This window comes from Podarcis bocagei, assembly GCF_964188305.1.
Source record: "Podarcis bocagei genome assembly, chromosome: 4".
In the NCBI taxonomy this organism is placed as follows: Eukaryota; Metazoa; Chordata; class Lepidosauria; order Squamata; family Lacertidae; genus Podarcis; species Podarcis bocagei.
Window position 1 is genome coordinate 10,218,845 of NC_138128.1, and position 25,845 is coordinate 10,244,689.

The following is a 25,845-nucleotide window of genomic DNA, read 5'->3' on the forward strand; positions in this document are numbered from 1 at the left end:
GGACTAGCCATCCCTACTTTAAATATAATCAGTGCTCTTAAAACGCTTTTTAAAAGACTGCAATGCAGCGCGTCCCACCCCACCCTATTAGTTCTTAATGGAATTAAGAAACCAAATTAAATCAATGTGACAATATTAGTGATCAAGTTTGTTAGGAAAAAACACAAAACCAGAGGCATGCCAAGATGTCAAAAGTGCTTCATGGTGAAAAGTGCAGGGCACAGGGCACCACAGATGAATTGATTCATGATGAGCTAGATTAGGATATAGAACTCGGGTACTACCTAGGGCACACGGTCACTCTCGCTGCCTAAGGGCATCTGCTAGCAGTTGCCTGCTGTCCTCCCCTCTGTGCCTGCCTTCAGTAAAATCACATGCTGGGGTGACTGAACCCCTTTCTTCTTCCATCTAAAAAAGGACACAAAAAGCAACAGACCTTATAAAGCACCCAGCCGCTCTACAGAAATAAAGACAGCCGTTACACTCAAGTAAACGAGGCGCTCAGGGCAACATTCTCGGTGCTAGTGTACGCAATTTGCTTACCCGCAAGCTGAAATGCCAGCAAACAGAAAACAAAAATTAAACAGAGAAGATGCAAATGTTTAATCAGCAATCTGTCGTGAGTGTTTTCTGAAGAGAGCTGGTTCTATCCTTGAGCAATGCAGCAATTGTGGCACTTTAATCCACTGGGGGACGTAACCTGCAAAGCAGGGTGTCTTGAGTGTTCTGTATAGCACCTTGCACAATAATGGCAAGTAACATGAAAAAGGCTACAGACGTTTGCTTTATTGGACCCAAGAGAAGCATACTGGCCCTTGAGCATGGCTGGTCTTACAGTTTCCACAGCTGGTGGCTGTATAAATTGTGGTAAATTGCGGGGGGAGATGCGTCAAAGGCTAATGGCTTAAGCAGCACACCCTGGTAGCTGAACTAGACCCAGGGACAGTGGCTAATTTAAGACAAAAAGATGTAGAAACTCAAGCCTGTGATTAGTGTCAAGGTATAGTGATTAGTCTCGAGACAACGACTTGGGAGACCAGGTTTCAAGCCCCAGTCATCCATGAAGCTCACTGGGTGACCTTGGGCCAGTCACTGCCTCTCAGTCCAATCTACCGCACAGGGTTGTAGGGATTAAGTGAGGAGGGGAAGAACAATGCTTCCCATCTTGAGCTCTCTGGGGGGAAATGCAGGATATAAATGCAATTAATAATAATGATAATACAATCAACCTTTCCCCCCTGCTCCTACAACTTGCTCTGAGAACAGAATGAAAAATTCCAGGAGTTCTCTTGGTTTGCCAAGGTATCTCTGATGACCACAGAGGGAGTGGCTACCTTTTCTCTTCTCTCTCTCTCTCTCTACAGCAGCTTGCAGTGACTTATGGTCAAGTTGCCAGAACGCTCCTGGATCCACCCCCTGCCTCAGTTGTGATTTCACAGAATATGCTCTTCCTTGCAGGGTAAATACGGACCTGAGCATTACTGAAGACAGCTGCTTTTCAGTAATGCAAGTGAGCTTCGTTGAGAAAAGATGAAATGGGCGGGGATGAATTTTCATATCTTGTAAATATAATGCAAGAAATCCAATTCATGACGTACATAAACAAATTAGGGCTTTAAAACAAAATAAGGGGACCACTGGTCTGCTGTTCTGCATGTGCTTCTGCTAGAAAGGAGTTAATTCCTAAAAGCTGCTTCAGCATCCCTTTTCAATGTACTTCATGTACAATATCTAATAGCACTATTCTATCAACTGTTATAACTTTTACTAAAAGCATATTTAAACCACCTTACTATTGCTTTGGGTCAACATGCTCCTGGTTCCTGCCTGATTTACTTCACAACTTCAGAATGAGCAATGAGGGATTCATTCCTGGGGAAATAATGTCATTTACATGAGATATTGTCCAAGATTAGATCTGGATGCTCTGATGGCAAGAAGTTGCACAATAATTATTTTATATTGGTAAAAACAAAAAGCATGAGATCTAAACCAGGGTTTCCCAAAATTGTGTCTCCAACTGTTTTCGGACTACAGTTGCCAACATTCCTGACCCCTGGTCTTGCTAGCTAGGGACGATGGGAGTTTGTCCAAAACCAGCTGGAGACCCAAGTGCGGGAAACACTGATCTAAACAAATCTAAAGGTAATTACTATGCTCATTGTTTTTCAGTACAGTACTGATTTGCAATGGGCTTTGATAATTGGTATTTATTTTGCATTTGACAAGATTCACATACTACTTGATCAGTAAAAACCTCCAAGGGCTTTTTAAAGTAGCATACTCCCAACTCAGCTTTCCATAAAAACTAGCAATTCATTTTTAACTGCAGTATCTGCAAGCTTCAAAATTAGAACTTCAGATTTCAGAGCGTCTTTTGTGAAGGCACTCTGGCCAATGCCCCGGGCTTGGAACACAACTGTCTCCTGGAAACAGGGAATTAGGCAGAATAGCTTTAAATATGAGGGGGCTTGCAGCCTGATCCTCAGAAGTAAATGCCACCAAGTCCAATGGTATTTACTCTCACGTGTGCAGCCTTAGTCTTGTAAGCTCAGTGGAACTACAGTCTATCAGACATTTATCCATTAAAGAGATCCATATCCTGCTTTACAAATTTGTTCACAAGCTTTAAAGATAGAAAGTCGTTGAGTTCAAGGCTTTATGCTTCTGTGGGCTCTGTAATATGGTGGCATGCTCATTCCTGCACCTCCAGGCAAGGAAGAACTGATATGACCTTAAACACTACACTGGTCCAATTGAGTTTTTAGCATATCAACTCTTCCAGCAGTGGATAGTTAACAAAATAGCCAAACCACATGTCCTAGGCTCAATACATTTACCGATGAAGCTACAGTGCCATGTGGAGTCCTTTTTGGCCTTCCTTGTAAATGGTAATTAACATTTTACCTGGGAGGGGTCATTTATCAGTAAACCTGAAGAACTGTTAAAGCAGGCTGCCTCAAACTTGGCCCTCCAGATGTTTTTGGCCTACAACTCCCATGATCCTTACCTAACAGGACCAGTGGTCAGGGATGATGGGAACTGTAGTCTCAAAACATCTGGAGGGCCAAGTTTGAGGAAGCCTGCGTTAAAAATGGGAGGTCATAAGCTAAATACTTTATCTTTTGCAGATTTAGCAAGGTATGCTGGGAAACACCCACAATTATGAGGTGCTGAATTAATATTTCTGTCAAGTCTTAACTCCGTTCACAATCAACATTATCCTTAATATTTCTGTGACTTGAAAGCTGCTATTCTGATGAAAGGTGCAGAAATGCTTGAGAGTTTATTGACAACAGAAGAAAAGCAGCATATAAACGGAGATACAGGGACCCATTTATTCATGTCTGCAAAACTAATGTCCGGAATGACTTACTCATGTCTGGAAAACAGCAGAATCCACCACTGCTTCCAGACTAAGGTTTTCTTCATTTCTATTGCTAATACATCATTATAATTTGTTATTGTTGTTGAAGATCAAAAGAGAGATACTGGGTCATTGATTGCAGCAACCATGGAATCGGGTTTTTGATTCTGACATTCAGTAGCCGCCAGCGACTGACTAGGAAAGGGATTTTGGATCATAGTTGATAGCTCAATGTAAAAGTTGCCCCTGCATGTGGTTGCTGAGAACGGGGCAAATTCCACGGAAAGAACCCAAAAAATAAAACCGGCAACATCATAATGTCTGTATATAAATTTATGGTCTGATGGCACTTGGAATAACATGTATGATTCTGGTTGCTGTACCCCATTATATTATTGCCAGCAAAGCTGAAGAAAAGGGAAACCAAAATCATGAAGTGGTTGGAACAAGTGCCCTATGAGCAAAGGCTAAAATGTTTTGGAGAAAAACGTGAGGAGGAGGAAACAAAAGAGAGGTATGTAAAATTATGCACGGTATGGGGACGGTGCAGAGATGTTTCTCCCTCTATCATAATGCCAGAACCTGAGACCATCTATTGCAAGATGGATGGCTGAGGATTCAGGACAGACAGAAGGAAGCACTTCACACACTGAATAGCCAGACCAGGGTTTCCTGAATGTGGGTCTCCAGCTTTGTCGGACTACAACTCCCATCATCCCTAGCTGGCAGGACCAGTTGTCAGGGATGATGGGAGCTGTAGTCCAAAAACAGCTGGGGACCCAAGTCTGGGAAACCCTGAGCTAGTTTATGGGATTTGCTGGCTAAAGCTGTACTACTACCAACTTCAAGAGGTTTAATAGGTTAACCATATTAATGGAGATTAAGGCTGTCAGCTTACCAGCCACAGTGACTAGTAACCACTGTTGGAGGCAGTGTGGTTCTAAATACCTGCTTTTGGGGACCGCTATGGCATGTAAATCCTGGCTTGTGGGCATCCCATAGGAAACAGGATGCTGGGCTAGAACACGCCTTTATCAGATGGAGCAGAGTTCTTCTTGTGAGATTTAATGCCTTGGGAAACATCAATATTTACTATTAAATGACAAAAATCAAGCTGAAACTCAAGTCATTCTGCAAAAGCACTCGGATGGTTTGTGTTTTCACTGTTCTGTGTCAGCTTTCTGACCTTTCCCACTACACTTCCACACCACCACCATAGCAGAAAGGCTGCTTACGACTTTTGAAAAGAAAGATAAACGGAATGAGCCACTTGTATGGTGTGGTATGGCTAGAAGAAGCACAAGTACTTCAGTGGCCAAGTTTCATGTCTCCCAGTTTCCTGCCTTCGAGCAACAGGTGATGCTAAACCCACTTGGGGGCATCAACACCCAAGGCAGAAAGCAGAGGGCTGCCCACACAAAAAAATGCGGGAGTAGTCAATCACGGTAAGATATGCTATCGGCTTAAAACTATGCGAACGGGGGAAATGTGCTTTGGATAGGCTGAAAACCACAAAAGCCTGTGTGATGCCCCAAGAGTACCTAAGACATCATTTGAGTACTTCCAAATATCCAAGTCAATGCTGACACATTATTAGTACTTATTGTGATGACATTCTACCCGCCAGGGACAAGAAGTCTCGACCGTTCAAATTTTTGACAGGTCAGATCGGAACGTGTTTGCTTACATACTGCCAAGGAAACATCTGTATTGACTCCGCTGCAAAACCAATTCGGTTTTTTTTCTCTTGTGCTGTCACACACCAGCCCAGTTCGGAGAAATGTATATTGACTTAATTCACTAAGGTATGCACGAGCCTTGTGTGCACATGCTCTGACCTTGAACTGCCCCTTTCTCGGCCCATCATGAAAGAATACTTCCAAGTTTAATTGACTGCAGCTCTCCATTATGTCTGAGCTGAAAAACTACAGTTACCACAGCCAGAACAGACCAGGACCTTAAAAGCAACTTCCAACTGTGTTTTAAAATTCCCCGATTCAGAAGCAACCTGGAACTATGGCAGATTGATCCAGGAAGTGAATCCAAAAGGCAGGAAAGGGCCAATACGAGGGCAGAGCACATGGGCAGAAGCACATGGGTACATATCTTGGCATGTTAAGCTCAGAAAGGTAGGCATGTCTGAATTTGTAATTCACAGTTTAATTCAAGATGTCAGTTTTAAACCTTGGATGAGAAACACCACCTTATAACATGGATGAAGAGCAGAGCTGGAGGCCTAGAGGCCTTTAAACTGGGCCTTTATTTTTGTGCAAATTTCTCCTTTATTTGCTCTCTTTAAATCCCTGTAGATTATCACCTGCTGTTCAAGTGAAGTATGTTTCGGCTGGTAATGCATTCACTCAGTCTAATCAACACCGTCCCATCAACGGCTTGCTTACAATAAACACATCCATAGGGCATTCCGGTGCAAGACACAATATAAAGCTGCACAAAATTTACACATATATACACAAACCACAAGGAAGTTGCCCATCACTTGTGCTTTTTTTGTTTTTTTAAATCAAATTAGCAAAAGTCAAAGTAGTCAAGAATGAACAGTTATGTTTGCTGCAGCTGAAACTGTCCGACATGCAAAAAGCAGTTAACATCATGGATGGTTAAGTTAAGCAGAAGCGCTGGGACCATGCTTGAAGGATTTTAGTTATTTTATAGAACAGAGCGGGGAGTAGACTTGGGATTCTGAACATTGATTGTCATGCTTGCAACCTCTCCCCCACCCGCCCAAGCCCCCCAAGAAGAACTATTTATGTTTTTAAAATGCATGCTGCGTTTGGGTCTGCAAACACAGAGCGAAGCTAAGGGCTGTGTGGGAGACAGGAAGGCACGAATGTGCGCTGCCACTACTGCGCTCTCAGTCCACACCACTGTCCATGCCTCTTGCCCCTTTCTCTCTCTCATTGCTGGTTAGCTGGCCTTCAGCATGCATAAAAGTGGGGAAGGAGCTGCTCCTCCTACTCTACCTAATTTTGCTCAGCTGACTCGGAGCCCTGGACAATGGCTGCAGTGCGATGCATTCCTCGCTTAAAGCAACTCTGCTGGAGTACATCTACAGGTGGACAAAGAAGGGATGGAACACACAGGTCAGTGAGAAGCAGTCACCTTTATATATATATAAAAAGACAGACACAGGACAGGATCTTTAAAGGCAAAGATCTTTTTTTCAAAACGCAGGGACTAATCTCGTAGGCAGAGCACATAAGCGCAGGGACACTGGTTTCCGAATGGTTAACACGCGTCACCTAGCCCAATGTGGGCTGTACGTATTGGTTTGATAAAGGAAGAGGAAAAGCTTATGTTCGCAGTAAATTAAGAATGCACTGCGCTGAATTAACACACGGCTGTGTCAGTTATGGGGAACATATGCTCAGTGTGGCTTCCTGGCTGCGTTTGTCTTTTTGCATTTGTTGCAAACCAGTGTTCCTCCACACAGGGGATTTAATACAAGCAGGTCAATTTCTAACACCATCCATGTCATTTGGCCTTTGCCATCCCATTTTCTGATTCCCGTCATGTGGGTGGGGTGTGGAAAATAGGGATAGGCGAACCAAAAACCTGACTTACATCCCATCGTTTGTACCAATATTTTTAATTAAGAGGTTTCCTCCGTGGGTCATTTCTTCCCACAAAGTTTTACATAAGCTCTGGTACAAAAGCCAAGAGAAGGAGGTTGCACAGCAACCATGGACTGGTTTGCACATCATGGTAAGCCAAAATACAGTTTACTGTGACCACACAAATGCACTCTCTCTCTCTCTCCCTCCTGGAGGGGAGCTTGAATCCACTTTGCTCCTCCTTGGGGTTTTTCCGGCAAGTGTGGGATGGCAGCTAAGCAAAGGTTTGACTCAGCGTGTCGTCCAAACCAGGGATCATGGTTAAGGCACCTCTGTCTCCTTGACCATGATTTGTAATCAAAGGACAAACCTTGGCTACAGAACATGGTTAAGGAGGAGTGACTTTAAGCACAATCTTAGGTTCGGACAACATGTTAAGTCAAACTATGGCTTAGCTACAAGGTCAAGAAAGCCAGGGAAGGAGCCAGTGGGCTCATGCTAAGCCACAGTTTGGCTTAATGACAACTGCAAACTTGGCCGCTCTGAACTGAAGCTGCGGCTTTGAGCCAAAAAGGAACATTTTACAGGCACACAAAACGGGGGGGGGGGGGAGCACACCCTTAGCAGACTCCCCACGAACTATTCTTCATTAATAGGAACTGGAGCACATAATTTTAATTTAAGGCTTTTTCAAATGCCATTGTTGATGAGTGTTTCTATTAGTACGTTAACAATGCACACTGTAAATGAGGGGACCTGTCTCTACAGAGGATGGATTTGAAGCCATTTATGATTAATGGAGCTACTATTTATTTCATATTTTCATCAGTTATTGGCATCGCTCACGCACAGCAAATCAACACTAAACACATTTAATGCTTTATTACTTAAGCATGAAAGCTGCAAGCTATAAAAATCGTTAGGGGGTGTGTGGTTCAAGTACTCTTGTTGTGGCACAAGACTAATTGTATAGTTAAATCACACAAGCAGCTGAACAGTAAACATTCACTTCAGCTGTTTTAGTGTCACTTCGGAACAGCTAGATGTCTACTTTCAACTTTGACTCCCTAGCCATAAACTGACATGAAATTCATAATTTTTTTTTGAAAAATACACAATGTGGGTCTCATTGCATTCTCCTTTACAGCTAAATGCTCAGTGCTCAGTTCCAAATATATTTTTTCTCCTTTTCTGAACTGAAAATAGCATCTTAAATGCCAGCTTTAGTCAGGTAAAATAAATCTAGCTTAACAACTGGTGAACTTAAACAGGAATTTCAGATAATGCATTAAGTGGTGTGAATATCAGCAGAGAATTCTCTAATCTGCTCTCAAATGCAGGACTAGTTGTCACTTGAGTTATCAACTGTGTCTGGGCTATACCAATTCAGAAAACAGGTGGGGGCTGAGGTGATGTATATGCAAGATATTTATATGGAAGACGGCTCAGACTAGCACATCAAACAGGAGGATTCTAGCCTAGCTGTCTTCTCCCTGATGTGTCAGTTTTCTAGGAATAGGGGTAAACCCCAGTCTAATGTGGTGTAGTCCAGATACAGGATTGTTGCCTCTGTGAGAGGCCCACTGTTGTCCATTCTGACCACAACGTTTGGATACTTTTTGTAGAAAGGTCATTTAGAAAATTTAACAATAAAGTTCAATAAAAACAATAAATAAAGATCAATTAAACTGAGATGTAACGAGTCACTTGCATGATGAGTTAAGTGGGGCCATGAAGTATGGCAGGCGTAAGACTGCCAGGAGAAACAGAAGTACTGCCCTAAAGTGACCATGTTTGATTTTCACTTCCTGAGAAAATATTTTGTATTAGAGGGTTGCCTGCAAAAAAGTAGTTAGAGATACAATCCAAATGCATGGAATGAATTTTGCATCCCTTGCGCTTAACTAAACTCACATTTATAACTGTTTTAAACATGTCTTAAGGCATGACTCAGTATGGTTGGGAAGGATGAGACTGATTTCAATAGGCTGTATGCAAACAACAAGGAAATATGACTGGTGTTTTCAGATGCAGCTCAAATGAGACATTCCATTAATGCACAAAATACAGATCACATTTTCTTAACTGCACATCACAAATTGCTGGAGGACCATTAAATGTCTTGAAAGACCACTGATAATTATATGCAGATATTAGCTGCTGTGTTGGCAGTCGTGTTTAAGAAATACATAGAACTGGACTTTCCTAGCAACTGCCCCTTGTACAGCATCACAGGTGGTTAATGGACCGCCTACCAAGTTTAAGCTGAGGAAAATAAACATCTAAATGGAACTGAATTCCTAAAGCACAAAACAATGATTCACACACCCTGGGCTGGATCCAGGCTTCCTGTGAACTGAGTTCTGCTTGTAGGGAATACCTGCTGGAGAAAAGCAATTTTCGCCAATTCTTCTTTCCTCCTGTAGCCCTGTGTCCTATGAAAAGCGGCCCCAGAGGGTTGGGAACTCCCCCACAAACAACATGGAAGATGGTGCAGAGAGCTGCAGAGTGAACTGGGGTCTCCCTGCTTTTCCTACACTGGGTCTCCAGCTGTTTGGGGACTACAATTCCCATCGTCCCTGACTACTGGTCTTGCTAGCTAGGGGTGATGGGCTATGTAGTTGGAGACCCACGTTTGGGAAACACTGCTCTACGGGATCCAAGCCAATGATTCCCCCCCCTGCTAGTTGCATATGGAGTCTACTTCCAAGACAAATAAGAAATGAATTACAGATATTGGAAGTGCTGGAGGAGGCTTCCTGTGGCTTACAGACCTACAATTCAAAGCAATAAACAAGTCACTCTGATTGGACAGAGTGTTATTCTGTGCCACAACATGCTCCGGTCTTAAGGCATTGTTTATAATGGGCTGTATTGTGGAAGTCAGAGTTGTTAAGTACAGATTCTGAATAGCCACTGGCGCAGTTTGAGACTTTGTGGCATCCTGAATGTAAGAAGAGGATTGTTCTGTTTATCAAATAATCACACACACAAAAACCAGGGATGGGGAAATACCAGCAGGAGACCAACCTTCACAAGCCTCACCCTAATACGAATCACCATGATGCTTCTCCATGCGTCATGTCTAGCAGGAGTAGTTTGTAAGAGGCCGAGGCAGGGCTCAAGGAGACTGCCAAGCACAGAGTATTACAGCAGGAGATTTACTGCCTGCGCAAGGAGGAAGGAGCTACTGGGAAGGGATTCTCTCATGTAACTCACTAAAAGACAGGACCTTCTACTGTTTGGCGGCACACAGAGGAAGTGCTGCCTCTACATCATCTTCTCATACTTGGCTCTGCTTGTCTGGGAAAGGAAGAATCTACTGTGCATTCAGCTGCCATCCGCTGAATGCAGAATAGTGCATCTGTATAGTTAACGCAGTGGCGTAGCGTGGGTTGTCAGCACCCGGGGCAAGGCAAGTAATTTGCGCCCCCTAACCCGTGGATTTGCGCCCCCTAACCCGTGGATTTGCGCCCCCTAACCCTAACCCCCAGATCTTGCGCCCGGTGCGGCCGGCCCCCCTGCACCCCCCACGCTACGCCACTGAGTTAACGGGCAATATTAGCACACACATGTGTGTGTATATATAGAAACGGCACATTTGTTGCCCAAATGGCTCCGGCCAAGAAGTTCCCTGAGCTTGAACCGAGACTCAGAATGCTTAGGATGCACATTTATAAGACATGCTACCATGTCAACAATGGCTGATCTCCCACTAGGACTTAAATGCCGGAATCCACGGAACATGACCCAGGAACTAGTGGCTACCGACAGCACTGAAACACAGCCCCAAAAAGACAGGAGCACTACAGGGGAGGCCGTTACAGAGTACTTTGGGCTGCCAAGGATCAAGAGGAAACCTGGTGTAGTATCTGGTGATCTGACAAATGCAGAGGGTTGGGTTCACAAACCAAATTTTAGACATTTTCCTATCTCCCCAGATCCATTGCAGATTATAGAGCTCAGGCTTCCCGGGGTCTGGCCTCATCCAAAACAGATCCATAATTGCCTCGGCTCTGTCATGGTGTTACTTGAGGAATTAAAATCACATACACATGCCCTTTCTGGACAACGTCCTAGAGGCAAGGGGAAAATAATGGGGGCAGATCCAGGCACAGGAATTATGATCCAAGGTGCTGTGCATGCAAGAGAAGCTGAGAACTGTGGGGAGAGTAGCTCCCCTGATGCTGTAATCATGTGGATTATCAAATCATCATCAGTGAGTAGTTGCAGTGATCCACTTGTGACTAAAAGTAAAGTGAGCTAGACTGTACCTGGAAGAATTCGTAAGATCTTAAGCAAGAATATTTATCACTGAAAATTTCCATCCCTGGCAATAGCCACACTCTCACTTCCATTCTAGTCAAGAGACTAACAAAAGAAAAAAAGCCATTTACAATCTTCCATTTCTATTTTACGCTCAGCAGCATCACAGTAATTCATCCAAGAACTGCAGGAAAGGTTTCATATGCAGAGAAAGGTTCATCAGACTTGCAGGGGGTCTCCCTGGTAAAGTCTCCTCCTTTAATGTTAGAAAAACCACATGTAGGTGCAAGTTACCTGGGCTTTTTCTGTACTTGTGGGCTGCAGGTGTCTGTACAGTACTTTTTTCACAATATCGAAAAACAAACAAGTGACAACTATGATGATTATGGCAAACCAAGCAGAGCCACTGGAGAGCAACTGGACAAATACGAAGTACATGTCTTGGGTGTGCAAAAATGGCCTGGAATAGTAAGAACAAGTTACAGGAAAACAGATGAATGAACAAGAACAAATCAATTTTTACCACTGGCTAAAACAGAAAAGCATGCAGAATCCCACACCCCACACCCCAGCTGCCCAGCAAGGCACCAGTAGCGGAAGACTCACATTTTATACTATTTTCTAGGGGTAGCTTAAAATTTCTGGTACCAGTCATCACTCCTTTTTTTGTCTTTTGAGCAGATTTTGGGAATGGCTATTTAACACACTGTTGGGATGTATGCATGTTCACTGACTCAAGTCCTGGGATGCTCCTTGGTTCTAGAGCATCTAGATCAGAGGTTCTCAACCTGTGGGTTCCCGGATGTTGTTGGACTACAACTCCCATCATCCCTGAGCTCTGGCCTTGCTAGCTAGGGGTGATGGGAGTTGTAGTTCAACAACATCTGGGGACCCACAGGTTGAGAAAGGCTGATCTAGATGATATACCACTGAAATACTACCTACCATTTTTTGATCCATGGGGCTGTGACTTGCCTGCTCAGGGGAGTACTTGAAAGAGCCAGTAACAGCAATCCAAGTTTCTTGGGCACATGCATATGTACGGTTATCCTGCATTCTGCTCACTGACCTTTTAAAACCTGTCACTTAACTTATTCCCATCAATCCACTTCACTGCATTCATGGCAAACGTTCCCCTCCCACCCCCTGCACATAGTACAGACCACAAGATACTGACTCTTCTGTTGGCACGCAAACACACACACTTACCAGATAATTCCCCCATAGAACAAGGAAAAGACAAAGTAAAAGACAATGGAACCCCAGGTAACAAAATGGTTTATCCAGGTCCAGAAATGAGTCTCTAAAGCCATCTGAAAGCAAAAGAACACAACAAAGTTGGCAACAAAAAAAATCACCAAATAGAAAATACATTTAATTAGTATAAAAGTGGTCCCCACTCTTTAGTGGGGGTTCACCATAAGGCTGTGGAGTTGTTGGAAAAAAGCAACGCTGGGATTCTTTCAGCGTTGACACCTTTTGGCCTAGACTGGTGGCAGAACAAGTTCCCTTTAAAGAAGCCTTCCAGTACTTCCTCTTAGGGTTCACTGGGAACTACACCATTTTCCCAACTGGTGTATTCTTTTAAAGTTTGCCTGAGAACTCCAAAGCCAAGGAGATCCCTTTGAAACAACCCAAATCCAAAAATGTATTTGACACAGGATGCCTACTTTCTCGGCCTCACTGAAAGGTGAAATTTTCAATGTGAAAGTGAAAAATGATGAAAAGTTAGATGACTAATTCAGTTCAGCCCTAGTTTACATCTAAATCTGGTCGTTCTTGAACAGTCAAGAAAAAGCTAGAAAAGGAGCGTGAAAGCCTTGCTTTCTAAACCGTTAGGGAAATCTAAGACAATTAAACATGCACAGCAAAGTCACAACTGTGTTACTATACCTTCATTGTCACTGTTATAACCATAACCGTGAAAACCAGAGTACCAAATGTCCAGTTTCCAAACATCTGTGAAAGGAGAAAGAACAAGATCCAGTGTGTTTAAAGCAGATGAAAGTTACTTTAACTCCCCCCCCCCCCTGTCCCCCGTCCCCATGAATGCAGCTACAAGTGATGCAACTACACTGGTCAAACTAATTCTACTGAAAGCACAGAAATGCAAAATGCTAACTATTTAGTAAGGCAAGAGGGGAAAGTGCAAAGCAAAACAGGGAAGAGGAGTATGAGTTACAACATTCAGATCCCCACCAGACAGCCAATTATACGTAAACACCCGACTACTGAAAAATTCTACAGCGGTGGGAAAGCAAGTAGCCTTGAATTACTGGGGTTGGGATATTTTCCTTTCAATGCAGCATCACATTTAGATTTTGCAAACCAGAGCCTGCAAAACTCAAAAATAATGGTGGGCACTTATTTCAAGGATCAACTGTACAACAATTTAGAGCAAGGTGTGAACTAAGAGAATTCAGGCACATGTCCATCAGTTGTGGTATTTGTATTCCTGCTACAATAAATGCAAACACTCCAAGTATGTACCGTATTTTTCGCCCTATAGGACGCACTTTTTCCCCTTCAAAAATGAAGTACTATGGGGCGAATACAGGCTTTCGTTGAATATAATAATAATAATAATTTATTATTTGTACCCCGCCCATCTGGCTGGGTTTCCCCAGCCACTCGGCGGCTTCCATAGAAACCAAAAATACAGTAAAATATCACAGATTAAAAACTTCCCTGAACAGGGCTGCCTTAAGATGTCTTCTAAATGTCAGGTAGTTATTTATCGCTTTGACATCTGATGGGAGGGCGTCCCACAGGGCGGGTGCCACTACCGAGAAGGCCCTCTGCCTGGTTCCCTGTAGCTTTGCTTCTCGCAATGAGGGAACTGCCAGAAGGCCCTCGGCGCTGGACCTCAGCGTCTGGGCAGAACGATGGGGGTGGAGACGCTCCTTCAGGTATACTGGGCCGAGGCTGAAGCCTGGAAAGCGAGAGGGGTCGGTGCGCACCGACCCCTCTTGCTCTCCAGGCTTCACGAGGCCCTGCGCAACCCTAGGCAGACCAGCGCGGCTCCCTAGGCTTGCGGTTAGCAGGCTGTTCTGGGGGCTGGGGTCGGGGGAAGCTCGGGCTTCCCCCGCGCCAGCCTTGTGCCTGGGGGGGGGGGAAATATATTTTTTTTCTTTATTCCCCCCCCCCAAAAAAAACTAGGTGCGTCCTATGGGGCGGTGCGTCCTATGGGGCAAAAAATACGGTAATCATTCACATCCTCCCATCTTAAATCTGATCCAGATAGTTTTGTTGATGTTTTCGTCAGAATTTGGGATATACTCCCTGGACTCTGCTATCAAAATCTGACCACATATTTTTAACTGCTACCCTTAATGACCATGACGTCTTAAAATATTGCTGTGTAGATTAGATGAAGGTGTGAAAAGATGCATTTCATCTCACGGGTCATTCCGAGGACTACCAGAATAGAGACAATGAAAGACTCTAGCCAGAAATGTACAAGGAAGGAAAGAATATTCTACTAAATTGTATTCAATGGAAACCTATAGAGGAGGAAGGGATCTTCACTTCACCCCTTAGCCACACACTGGAGGAAACCAAGTACATGAAAGTTGCTGGCTGGGCATCTTCAGCCCCAACACAATAGCTGCTTTAAAGAAAGAAACACACGGCAACTCTGAGGCCTATTTGTTGAGATGCTCAATATGAAGACACCATAGTCTCCTAAAGAGGAAATTTATCCCACACCCCATTTCTTGGTTTGCTCTTCCAATTTCTCCCTAAGAATTGTACAGCAAACCCTCTTGAGAGCTACCAAAAACTGAAAACCAGGAGCACTGCTGGGCTCACTTAAAGTGTGGCCTGTGTCCTGCCCTCACCCAAAAACCACTTAATGGACGACTTGTCCACAAAGACTCCCCCTAGCAAGCAAGCAAGCAGGAGGCACTTCTGACCAACAGCTTGTGGCTATGGTGATACTCTTCCACGGAGAAGCGCTAAATGACGGTAAACATCCAAAATCAGCAACAATTTTTTTGGATGGGGGAGATGAAGAGAAGCAGCCCACACTTGTGCAAGCAGTTATGCTCATCTGCTCTGTGCTCAGCATTGTAAGAAATACACTGTCAGTATGTTTACACAGATAGTCCTTTAATACTGGGTTTAGTACAAGGGTTTCTTCATCTATTCCAGGATTATAATATAGAAGTACTTCTAGAGGAAAATTACACTTAACACATAAAGTGCCTATCCATCACACGGTGTCGCTGTCACCTGAAGTGAGACACAGACAGACAACTTCTTGCCACCATATATTTTTGAATGTATTCATGGAGGATACATGCTGCATTCTTCACCACAGATACAAAGACACTGTATCTGCTGATTTCTGTATCGCTCTTCCTACAACACAGACTCTTACCATTTGCCTGTTAGATTTCAATATCTGATGACATGCACAGCGTGAAAAAAGGGAGGAAAAGAAAACTAAAAGATCAAATTGAAGTACAGTATGACAGAGTAAGGCTATGAATTAGAAAGAGAGACAGAGGAGATAGGGGAGAGAGCGAGAGAGAGGCAGAGACATTCACAGAAAAAACATTCTCTCTTAGCTTCAACCGTGACAAAATTCTTGGTTGAAACCACTGTGTCCCATTCTGCCGCAGATTTCAGGTTGGTTAAAAGGATCTCATGGGGAGGGAAAAGAAACTCTGCCTGCGGTGCAACTATGACTGATAACAAATAAGCATTTAGCCACAGCTGATGCATGGCCAAACTGCTCCTTATCGCTTGACAGGGTGAAGCCAAGCTGTACCCTGGAGTGAATTTTTATTGTGGCAGACCTGGACCATCAAAACCCTCAGTCTCACTTTCAATGTGGACAGGCTACGAACGGCCTAGGAAGCAACCGAAAAAGGAGAGCCTGGAGGCTCAAACTGTCTACTGAATTAGTTCAGCTATGGTACCAAGGTTGCTGGCAACTGCCAGCAATAGGTGAATTTTGCTGCAGTGACATGGATAGCACAGAACCAAGTTGCTGAATTCTGTTGTGGGACGCCACCACTAATTGCCACTCCCCAATCCTATGCATGCACAGACAAGGAGGAAAGCAGACACAATCCTCCTTCACTGCTAAATGGAATAAATGTTGTGACTAAGTTATAAACCCAGAAGTCCTTGTTCTGATGGCATTTCCCCCATAAACTTGCCAGGTAGCCTTAATGTAATTCCCAACCTCTCAACCCGCCTACATCCAATTTGCAATACAGGAAAGAGTAATGCAATCACCCCGTAAGGATTAGAGAGAACATCAATCAATTTCTTTATTCGACCGATAGTCAGAATTAAAACATTACACAATAATTATAAACTATAACATCATAGGAGATACATAGGTAAGGTAGGGCCACAGAAATAGACCTCTCACAGATAACCCACATCAAAGCATTCAGTTATACGTTTCCGACGCTTGAGTGCCAGGAAAAGAAATTTAGCCACTGACAAGGTTGTTTTCCCAGAAGACTTATTTAGCAGATATGCTGTCTGGATTCCTCTTTGTCGGGAACTGAGCTGGGGTAAGTATGGAGTTATAAGATACTGTCTTAAATCGTTGTAGAAGGGACAGCTCAATAAAATGTGCTCTGTGGATTCTACCTCACCCAATGCACAGTGGCATAATCTCTGGTCATATGGAACTCCTCCATATCTTCCCTTCAGGACCGCCGAGTCAAGAACATTCAGCCTAGCCGCAGTAAATAGTCTGCGGTATTCCACGTAGTGGATATCCGCCAGGTAGCGAGCTGGGGCAGCCCGATACAACTGCTCCCCCAGAAACAACCCAGGTTTCACACGGGCTATGTCCTCCTGTCTGGCAATATCCCTTAATCTTTGCGCGATCACCGCCTTTGCGTGGCTATACGTCATGGACTCTATATAAAGGGAGGACAACCCACACTTCTGCACTTCCTCCACTATCTCCCCTTCCCATGGAGATTTAAAGTTATCCCTCAGAATCAAGGGGGCCAAACCCACCGGTCTGAAACAGAGCTTGAGCCATAGCCATAGCTTCGCTTTCAGGGCCACATACCTAAAGGCTTGGCAACCGGTTTCCAATCTCATGATCGCGCCTGCCACGGAGGGGGGGATCCTGAGTATGGCCCTGAGGAATTGGGTTTGGATAGATTCCAATTTTTCAAAATCCCTACGTGAGCCCAAGACAATGCCCACCAGCAGAAGAGGGAGGACTTTCATTTTAAAGAGACGTAAGGCAACATTGACAGTCTGTGCCTGTTTCTTGGAGTACAGGGTTCTAATCGCCAGGGCTGCTTTGGATGCGTTCGAGGCTATGTATTCTCTGTGCGCCAGGAAGGACCTATTTGATCTTACAACCTGACCCAGGTATTTGAAGCAACTGACCTGCTCTAAAGGAATACCATTAATTGACCATAAATTAGGTTTCGGTCGAGCAGCAAAGACCATTATTTTGGTCTTGGCATAATTTAATTGGAGCTCGTGTTGGGTCTCATATTCATGAAGAGCTCGAAGCATCCTCCTTAATCCGATGGGGGAGGTAGCTAATAGGGCGGCATCGTCCGCATACAGTAGGACATTTAAGGCTCGTCCTGCCAGTTTTGGTGGATGGAAATCAGCATTTGCCATATGCACCACTAGCGAATTAATATAGAAGTTAAACAGAGCAGGGGCAAGCAAACAGCCCTGTCTTACCCCCCTAGTGGTGGCAACCGGATTGGAGACTAGCCCCTTACTATCTATCCTAATCCTCAAGAGGGTATTTGTATGCAAATTAATAATCAGCAAGAGAAGGCGGCGGTCGATAGATGTCGCTGCCAATTTTGTCCATAGCTGGTTCCTGGGAATTAGATCAAAGGCCTGCTTAAAGTCTATAAAGGCGACGTGGAGCGCTTTTAGGCCATTGCCAGCGTACTTGGTGGCCAAGTGATTTAGGATTAAGATTTGGTCTGTTGTTGATCTTCCGGGGCGGAAACCCGCCTGCTCCTCTGCGATGATATTGTTGCTTTCCATCCAGGTCGTTAATTTGTTAAGTAGAAATCTTGAATAGATCTTCCCAATAACATTTAGCAGGCTAATTGGTCTAAAATTGGCCGGGTCTGTGCGCGGCCCTTTCTTGTGAATTAACACAATCAGTGCAGAGTTCCAGCTTGGAGGAAATTGTGCTGCTTTGTTTATATAAGTAAAAAGAGCTGCTAGAGGTGGACACCACCAATCCTTATTGGCTTTAATAACATCTATGGAAATAAGATCGTCTCCGGGTGCCTTGCCCGCCTCAAATTGGCCTATAAGTGTTTCCACTTCAGAGCAGGTAACAGGATCCCACTCTGGCAAGGGGGCCAAATCTAACCTTCCTCCGCTGGGTGCGTGAGCTGCATATAAATCGGAGAAGAAGCTTTCCCAGGTGTCAGCTGAAATTTGAGGTTCTATCCTTGACAACGGTCTACCCAGGTATTTGGAAATTTGGTGCCAAAAGGAGGAGGGATTTCTATTTTCTGCAGCTTTTAGAAGGTTCTTCCAATCATTTCTTTCTGCCGCAAGCTTCTTTTCCTTTAATAGTGCTTTATACCTTCTCTTGAGGTTCATAAGGTGACTGCTAGGTGCGGGGTCATTTGATGCCCTATATGCCAAGAATTCGTTATATAGGTTGTTCTTGAAGAGTCTACATTCCTCGTCAAACCACTTTTTATGAGAGAAATGGTTACTATTCATTACCGGGGTCTTAGCCAACGAAGGTTTTAGCAGTTCTACTAAATTGTCATATATTGGCAGTGGCTCAACTGCCTGGATAAGGGAGTCCCTTGTCTCTTGCAGTTGGTCAGACCAAAGGAGTTCATTTATCCGTTGAGCCATATTGTCGGTCCATTTTAGGGCAGTGGGCCTCATCTGAAGCTGGTTATTTGTAATAGGCACACAGGAATAGGTAGCCAATTCTCCATCCAGGGTCAGAGAAAGTTCTAATGGAAAATGGTCACTTTCCAGCCTCGTTACCACCCTAAAGTTGGAAATTTTGGGAATTAGGTCTACTGATGTCCAAATAAAGTCTATGGTAGAGGCTCGGGAGCCTGACCAGAAAGTAAATTCGGCAGGGTAATCAGAACTGAGAGCTCCGTTTAAAAGGTGAAAATTAAGAGCCATCAAGGTTTGTCTACATTTAAAACCTGCATATGTAGCAACACTGTCTTTAAAATTCCTAGGTAAAAGGTCTGAAGTTAAAATGGGTAGTGAGGGGTATTTATTATACTTAGCAAATAATGATTTATCAGAGTGAGACAATCGGCCATTGAAATCTCCTGCAACTAGGAAGGTGGCTTCAGGATATTTCTCTAGGAGAGTTTCAAGAGTCTGTTGAATTTCCCTCCATCTTTGGTCCACCAGGTTTTTCTTATAGATTGGGTGCAAATAAACATTAATCACCACAAACACTTCCTCCGCTGTTTGTAGCTTTACACCCAGCATGGATGACGACTGGATGTCGATTTGTTCCACCTGCAGGTTTAAGGCCAAAGAAACTAGGGTAGCCAACCCACCTTGTGGTCTGCCAGATGATAGTAAATTCTGTTGTGCATTCAGGTAGAAGCCCTTATACCCTGATAGGGAGAAGCCCTCACAAGCCCAGGTCTCTTGCAGCAAAAGAATATGACTGCCTTTTATGTAGGTGACAAAGGATGGATCCATCAGCTTAGGTTTAATGCCAGCTACATTCCAGGATAAGAAAGTAAGTAATCTCCTGGTCACCCCTTCGAGTCATGCTGGGCCTTGCGGAACCAGCACGGCAGAATCCACCTGGGAATGCACGCGGCGAGGGGGGACAATAGGCTGGAAGAAGGAAGTAATTGTAGCTTGCTTACCAGGCAATTTCCGAGCACCACTTACCGCAGCAGCAGCCATGGTTTGAGGCTTAATTATTGGTAGCTGCAGGGATGGATTCTGGTGCACAGGAGTATCACTTAACGACAGGTCCATAGACTCTACATTTAAAGTATGCTCTAAGATTGAGGGGGGTGGGCCTTTTGGATCTGCGGATGCTGTAGGGAAGATGCAGTGTAAGGCAGGTGGAAGGCATCCTTTTCGGTTTGCCTCCAAAAGAGCATCCAGTCTTGCCACAGCTTCCGAGTTTGACCAGAGGGTTGTCAAATCTTCCACTGTATCCTGCCCGGGCTTGACATCCCGAGGCCGTGTACAGCCAGGTTGCAGATCAAAGGTCGTTAAAGCAGGTACCACTTGGGCTTGTGTAGACTGATCTACAATTGGTGAGGAATTCATCTTATTTACATGAGCATGATCTTCTGAGTTACGGAGACAGAGTAGCAACTCATCCAATCTGTCTGTTATCTCTGTCCGCTCCAGTTTTGGCAATTGGGAGAAGGATAGAAGTAACTCACGCTCTGTAGAATTCTCCAGATGTATAGCCTTTGTCAGTGGAGGCAGGGGGGCGTCAATCCAGCTGATTAGATCTGCGGCCAGGGGAGTTGGGGTCGTGGCAATTGGCGGACCCTCAGACTTATCTGCTTTCTTTTTGAACAAGCAGTTTGGTAAGAGGGGGCAGATCTTGGTATTGGTAAAGACTCTTGTAGCAAGGATTCCATAGTTAATTAGAAGGCTTCTTGAGGACATAATAAGTGCAGGGAGCTTTTTGGTTTTAAAGGAGAGCAGCACTCTCTGCCTCTGAGGTCTGCTGCTAATATGATCAATATGTCTCAGGTCAATAGAGCTTGGGATTACCCTCAGAAGCTCCGCTAGGTGTCTCCTTATATCACTCTTATAATGCCAGTTTATTACCTTGCCTCTAAAGGGGCAAACCGTTAGGCAGATTTTGGTAGCTTGCAGCAGCAGTTTGTGAGGAGGTGCAGACTGTTGTTCCTTCTTATTTTGCTCACCTTGCTCACTTTTCTGATTGCCAGCAGCTTGAGGAATTATACAGGAGGTATGAGGTAAAACGGGTGCTCTGGGCATTTGTAAGGGCTTCATCTCAGGTGGTACATCAGGGGAACTGTCTTTACCTGTTAGGGATACAAGCGAGATAATCTTCTCCAAGGATCCTCGGATGTCTTTTATGTATTTAAAGATATAGTCCACTGTTCTAGCAACCAGGTCTAAAGTAGATGAGTGTTCAAATAGTATCTCATCAATGCAGCCCCCACGGGCTCCAGTGCAAACACTCGAGTGGATGCCAGCATCACCACCGCTTGAAGGTCTAGTAGGCAGGTCATCAAAAGGTTCCTTCACACTGGTTTCCCCGTCATTCATCTCCGCCAGCAGTGCGAAAGAGTTTGAAACCGGGACATTAAAAACATCCTTTGTACCTTCAGATTCGCTAATTTTTGATTGTTTAGCAAGAGGCAGGCATCTCAGTTCCTCTGTGTCGTCTATATCTCTGGAATCTCTGGTACGTTTCCCAGTTCCTCTCCCACAAGCAGGGCTGTATAGTTGCTTAGTCATTTCTCTCTTCATGCAACCACCCCAGTTTCAAGGTTAATGGTTGTCTCCCCGATAGAAAAAGGCGTCCTCCTACTCACTAATTTAAAACTAAGACTAAAAACTAAAAACTAAAAACTAAAGTTAAAAGTTAAAAGGTTAAAAGGTTTCTATGCTCATTAAAACAATGTTAAAAGATAAATCAGGGAGCTCACACTCACGCTGACTAAGTGCCGTTCGCACTTGGAGAGAACATATGTCAGCCCAATTAACACAGTTAAGTGCTCTGTAAAAATATTTTGAGTTATTCGCCACCATATCAAGGCACTGAGTGCATTGACATAGTGATCCTCAAGTTGGGTAAGCCAACAGCATTTTTAACATTTCCAAACAGCTGGAATTAAGAGACTGGACTAACCACCACATGATAAACACAAAGACCATTATGCTCTGCTATGATCTGGGCAGGCCAAGAACAAGATCTCTGCGTTATCCACGTGGAGGTACCCTCACATTATTCTTGTTTAGAAGGCCACCATATGCTTTTGCACACTTATAACAATGGTTGCATGAGAGGTCAAAGCCTACAGAAAATCATATTTAAATAGCTTAAGACACCCATGGTTTAAATATGCCTATGTGTGATTTTGCAGTCGGTGGAACATAAACTTCCCAGGAGCGTTACAGGTGATTGTGATTTCTCTATCGTAAGTGTGCATTCTACCTTACCTGGCCATTTCCCAGCAATGAAGTGTCTTCTCCCATCAGAATATATGAGCCAAAGAAGAAAACAAAAGCATGAACGAATCCCAGGAAGGTCCAGTAAAGGAAAGGCTTAAAGCCCAAGTGGGAATTTTTACTGATGTCTCTGTAAAGGGAAAAGGATACAAGGCCTTTACTGCTACTTTCCAATTAACAGAAAGCCCATTTTACGTAATTTTGGATGCACTTGAGATACAATCACCATTGCATCAGAGAGCACCTCTTCTCGTAAAACCATAAAAACGTTCTCTAGCCACCTGAGATGCAATAGGATAAACATCTGATAGCGTCGCTGCAAAATTAAATGATGTACTGACCTTGCGGCCTCCAGGAACATTCCCCAATGAGCCAGTTTCCCCCATTTGTCAAAATACAATTGGCTTGATTGATGAATTTATGGGAGCCAGGACTTAAACAGATAAACTGACCTTTTAACAGATCAAGCAGTACATTTCAAGCTTCGAAACCAGAGGGCTTCACAGGTTCTTAGCTTTTGCAGCTCTGTGGTGATGTGGTTCAGCCCAGTCTCTCAAAAAAAAATCTCTTGGCATTCTCTAGCAAAATTCTTAAATTAACAAAACCTAGGATTCAAATGTTAAGGGTAGTGTCTCTGTAGTTTTCGGAGTGGAATGGAAACATCTGTGACTGACCTCCCTCAACAAATGAAGGCAGCCAGCTATCCATCCTGACATTTGATTTTGAAGTTTTACTCCGTACCCGATTTGAAGAATGAAAAGTACCATGACAGGTTCAATAGTTTTCCAAGCAAAGAAAACTATTTTGCGTATTCTGAGTGTCATTCTGTCAAACAGATGAGAAGATGTTCTGTCATACTATCAGAGAAGGGAGAGGAGAGGACAGCTTTTTGGTGTTCCCTGCACCGACACAAACGTTCCTGAACGTTATTAAAAACTGACCTTGTGAACATGTGATTGCCTTATAGCAGGGGGTGGGGAACCTGTGGCTCTTCCAGATGTTGCTGAAACTACAAATCCCATCATCTCTCACGGTTGGGACCAAGCTGATGCGGATGGGAGTTGCAGTCCAGCAATATCTGGAGGGCCAGGGCTCCCTAGCCTCAGAGTTACAGCCTGACCCTTGGACTCATTTAGCCTAGTGTTGCCTCCCTTTCTTTGCAACAGTCTCAGCCCAGTCCTGCTGTCGTAAACGGGAGATGGCTAGACTGAGCAAGGAATCTTCCATGTGCAAACTATATACAGTGGTACCTCGGGTTACAAACTTAATTCGTTCCGGAGGTCCGTTCTTAAGCTGAAACCATTCTTAACCTGAGGTACCACTTTAGCTAATGGGACCTCTGGCGCGTGATTTCCGTTCACATCCTGGGGCAAAGTTCACAACCAGGAGCAGCTAATTCGGAGTTAGCGGGTCTCATAACCTGAAGCGTTCATAACCAGAGGTACCACTGTATTTGCTTTGACGACTGACTATGGCTCATCTACTTTTCAGTTATTCAGTGTTCACAAGAAGAATATCTGCCAGTTACATGGAAACAAGCAGGCTGGGATCATCTAGTACTGGTGCTTTTAACAGCTTCTGGTGCCACTGTTTTTCTACCACTTGAGGTGGTGGTGGTGGGGAATGCCCCATTACTCATTTATTAATCACAGCCCTCCACCCAGCAGAGCATGCTTACCGATACAGCGTTGGCTTGCTGTGTAATACATGGGGATGCACGTGCTGTTCAAAAAGACTGTACATGAGGACTGGCAGGGAGGTGAAACAAATGTTGTACAAAGTCAGGTACACACTGTCGTACAGAGTCTGAAAAGCAGGAAAGGAGGGGAATTAGTGGTTCTGAAATGCAGAAACAGGAGACAGGACTTACAAGTCAAAAGTGCTCAGTTGCGAGCAATTCAAAAGCCAGGTTTTATTTCTATAAAACCAAAAGGCATCCAGTTCTATAACGCCAAAGATACACCACAAAACCAATATGCCCCCATTCCCTCACTGCAGCTTACTTACAGTGATGCTTCAAACCACAAGAACTAGTGAATGTTACGAGTTCATCATGCTCTAAATGTGTTTTCAGCTTCCTAGCACAAGGCTACCTCTTTTGAAGTTTCTCGTGGACCCTAACACCTCAGAGAAAGGGAAAAGGTTGGCACCCAACCAACTGGTACAAAGATGGGTATCACTTCACTTTGTGCATCTCTCATTCTGCAGGGCAAAGTCTTTAAATGACCCTTGAGGCTATTTTCACATTGAAAATAAAAATCTTCCCCACAGACACGGAAGAGTTCTTGCATATTTCTACGACTTTACAAATGATAATTTTAAAGGAAGATAGACAAAAAGGGGGGGGGGGCTAGAGAAGTGATACCAAGATGTTAAAGGTAAAGGACCCCTGACAGTTAAGTCCAGTCGCGAATGACTCTGGGGTTGAGGCGCTCATCTCGCTTTACTGGCTGAGGGAGCCGGCGTTTGTCTGCAGACAGTTTTTCCATGTCATGTGGCCAGCATGACTAAGCCACTTCTGGCGAAACCAGAGCAGCGCACAGAAACGTTGTTTACCTTCCCACCAGAGTGGTACCTATTTATCTACTTGCACTTTGACATGCTTTTGAACTGCTAGGTTGGCAGGAGCTGGGACCGTGCAACGGGAGCTCACCCCGTCAGGGACCAAGATGATACTTAAGGGTTATTTGGCTGTAGGAACAGTCATTCTGTTTTAGCTATCGTATAATATAAAATATTCTATTTTTCTTTCTCTCACTTCTCTATATCCACCCATAAATGCATTGCGGTGGGGTGAGGAACTGGAAGAAACATTCAAATGAATACTTACTTGTTGTGAAAACAAGCAAAAGAATTGATATAAAAACTGTGGTGTAATAAAGCACACATTCTGGAAAACAAAAAGTGGAGAAGAACCAGTTAAGCGACATCAGGCAAGTACAGCATATCATGGATATTAAAATGGGTCTAAGTTTATATAGGCCACTAGCCATAATATTTAATTAGGAATCCTAGGAGGAACAGAGCAAATCCCAACCTTACACAGATTTTTAATCCTGGGCACTATCAAATTCAGGATCAGGGTAATAAGATACAGCTAGCTAGGACACACTGGCTGGACTAAAAAGGAAAGTTCTAATGTGGGTAATATTCATGATACACTAAAATGCTCTCCTGTATCTCAGATACCATCGTTTCCATTACCAAATAAAGAATCTCAGGTCCTAAGTTTACACTAGAGTGAAGACTTAACAGCTCTGATAATTATGGTTTACAAATAGAGAACATGTGGACCCTGCCTCCCCCCCCGAGGGATCTCTCCTTCCTTGTCTATTGACCATGGTTTTTCATTATGTGTTCATCACATGGAAGCCACAGTTACCTTATAAAACTAGGTAAAGTATGATCACATCTTGTGCACAATGAACTTGCACAATTTCAACCTTGTGTGGTTGAAGGCTGGCTGGCTCAAATCCTAAAAATTAATTGCACATA

At 44.0% G+C, this 25,845-nt stretch overlaps 1 protein-coding gene across 10 annotated transcripts in view; it reads right to left on the reverse strand.

Moving 5' to 3' along the window:
• ATP11B (ATPase phospholipid transporting 11B (putative)) overlaps nucleotides 1-25,845 on the reverse strand; it is an 89,734-nt gene that overhangs the window by 10,748 nt on the left and 53,141 nt on the right. For 3 of the 10 annotated variants that reach the window (XM_081190031.1, XM_081190026.1, XM_081190027.1), the window contains exons 23-28: nucleotides 25,181-25,240; nucleotides 24,029-24,156; nucleotides 22,342-22,480; nucleotides 13,099-13,164; nucleotides 12,415-12,518; nucleotides 11,500-11,665 (exon numbers count right to left, since the gene is read on the reverse strand). In XM_081190031.1, coding sequence (XP_081046157.1) covers nucleotides 11,500-11,665; nucleotides 12,415-12,518; nucleotides 13,099-13,164; nucleotides 22,342-22,480; nucleotides 24,029-24,156; nucleotides 25,181-25,240 — 663 coding nt within the window. Of the gene's footprint in view, nucleotides 1-284; nucleotides 409-1,793; nucleotides 1,873-4,358; nucleotides 4,460-6,348; nucleotides 6,435-11,499; nucleotides 11,666-12,414; nucleotides 12,519-13,098; nucleotides 13,165-22,341; nucleotides 22,481-24,028; nucleotides 24,157-25,180; nucleotides 25,241-25,845 lie in introns of those variants that run through there. The other 7 variants (XM_081190029.1, XM_081190028.1, XM_081190032.1 and 4 more) reach the window with 6 other exon arrangements.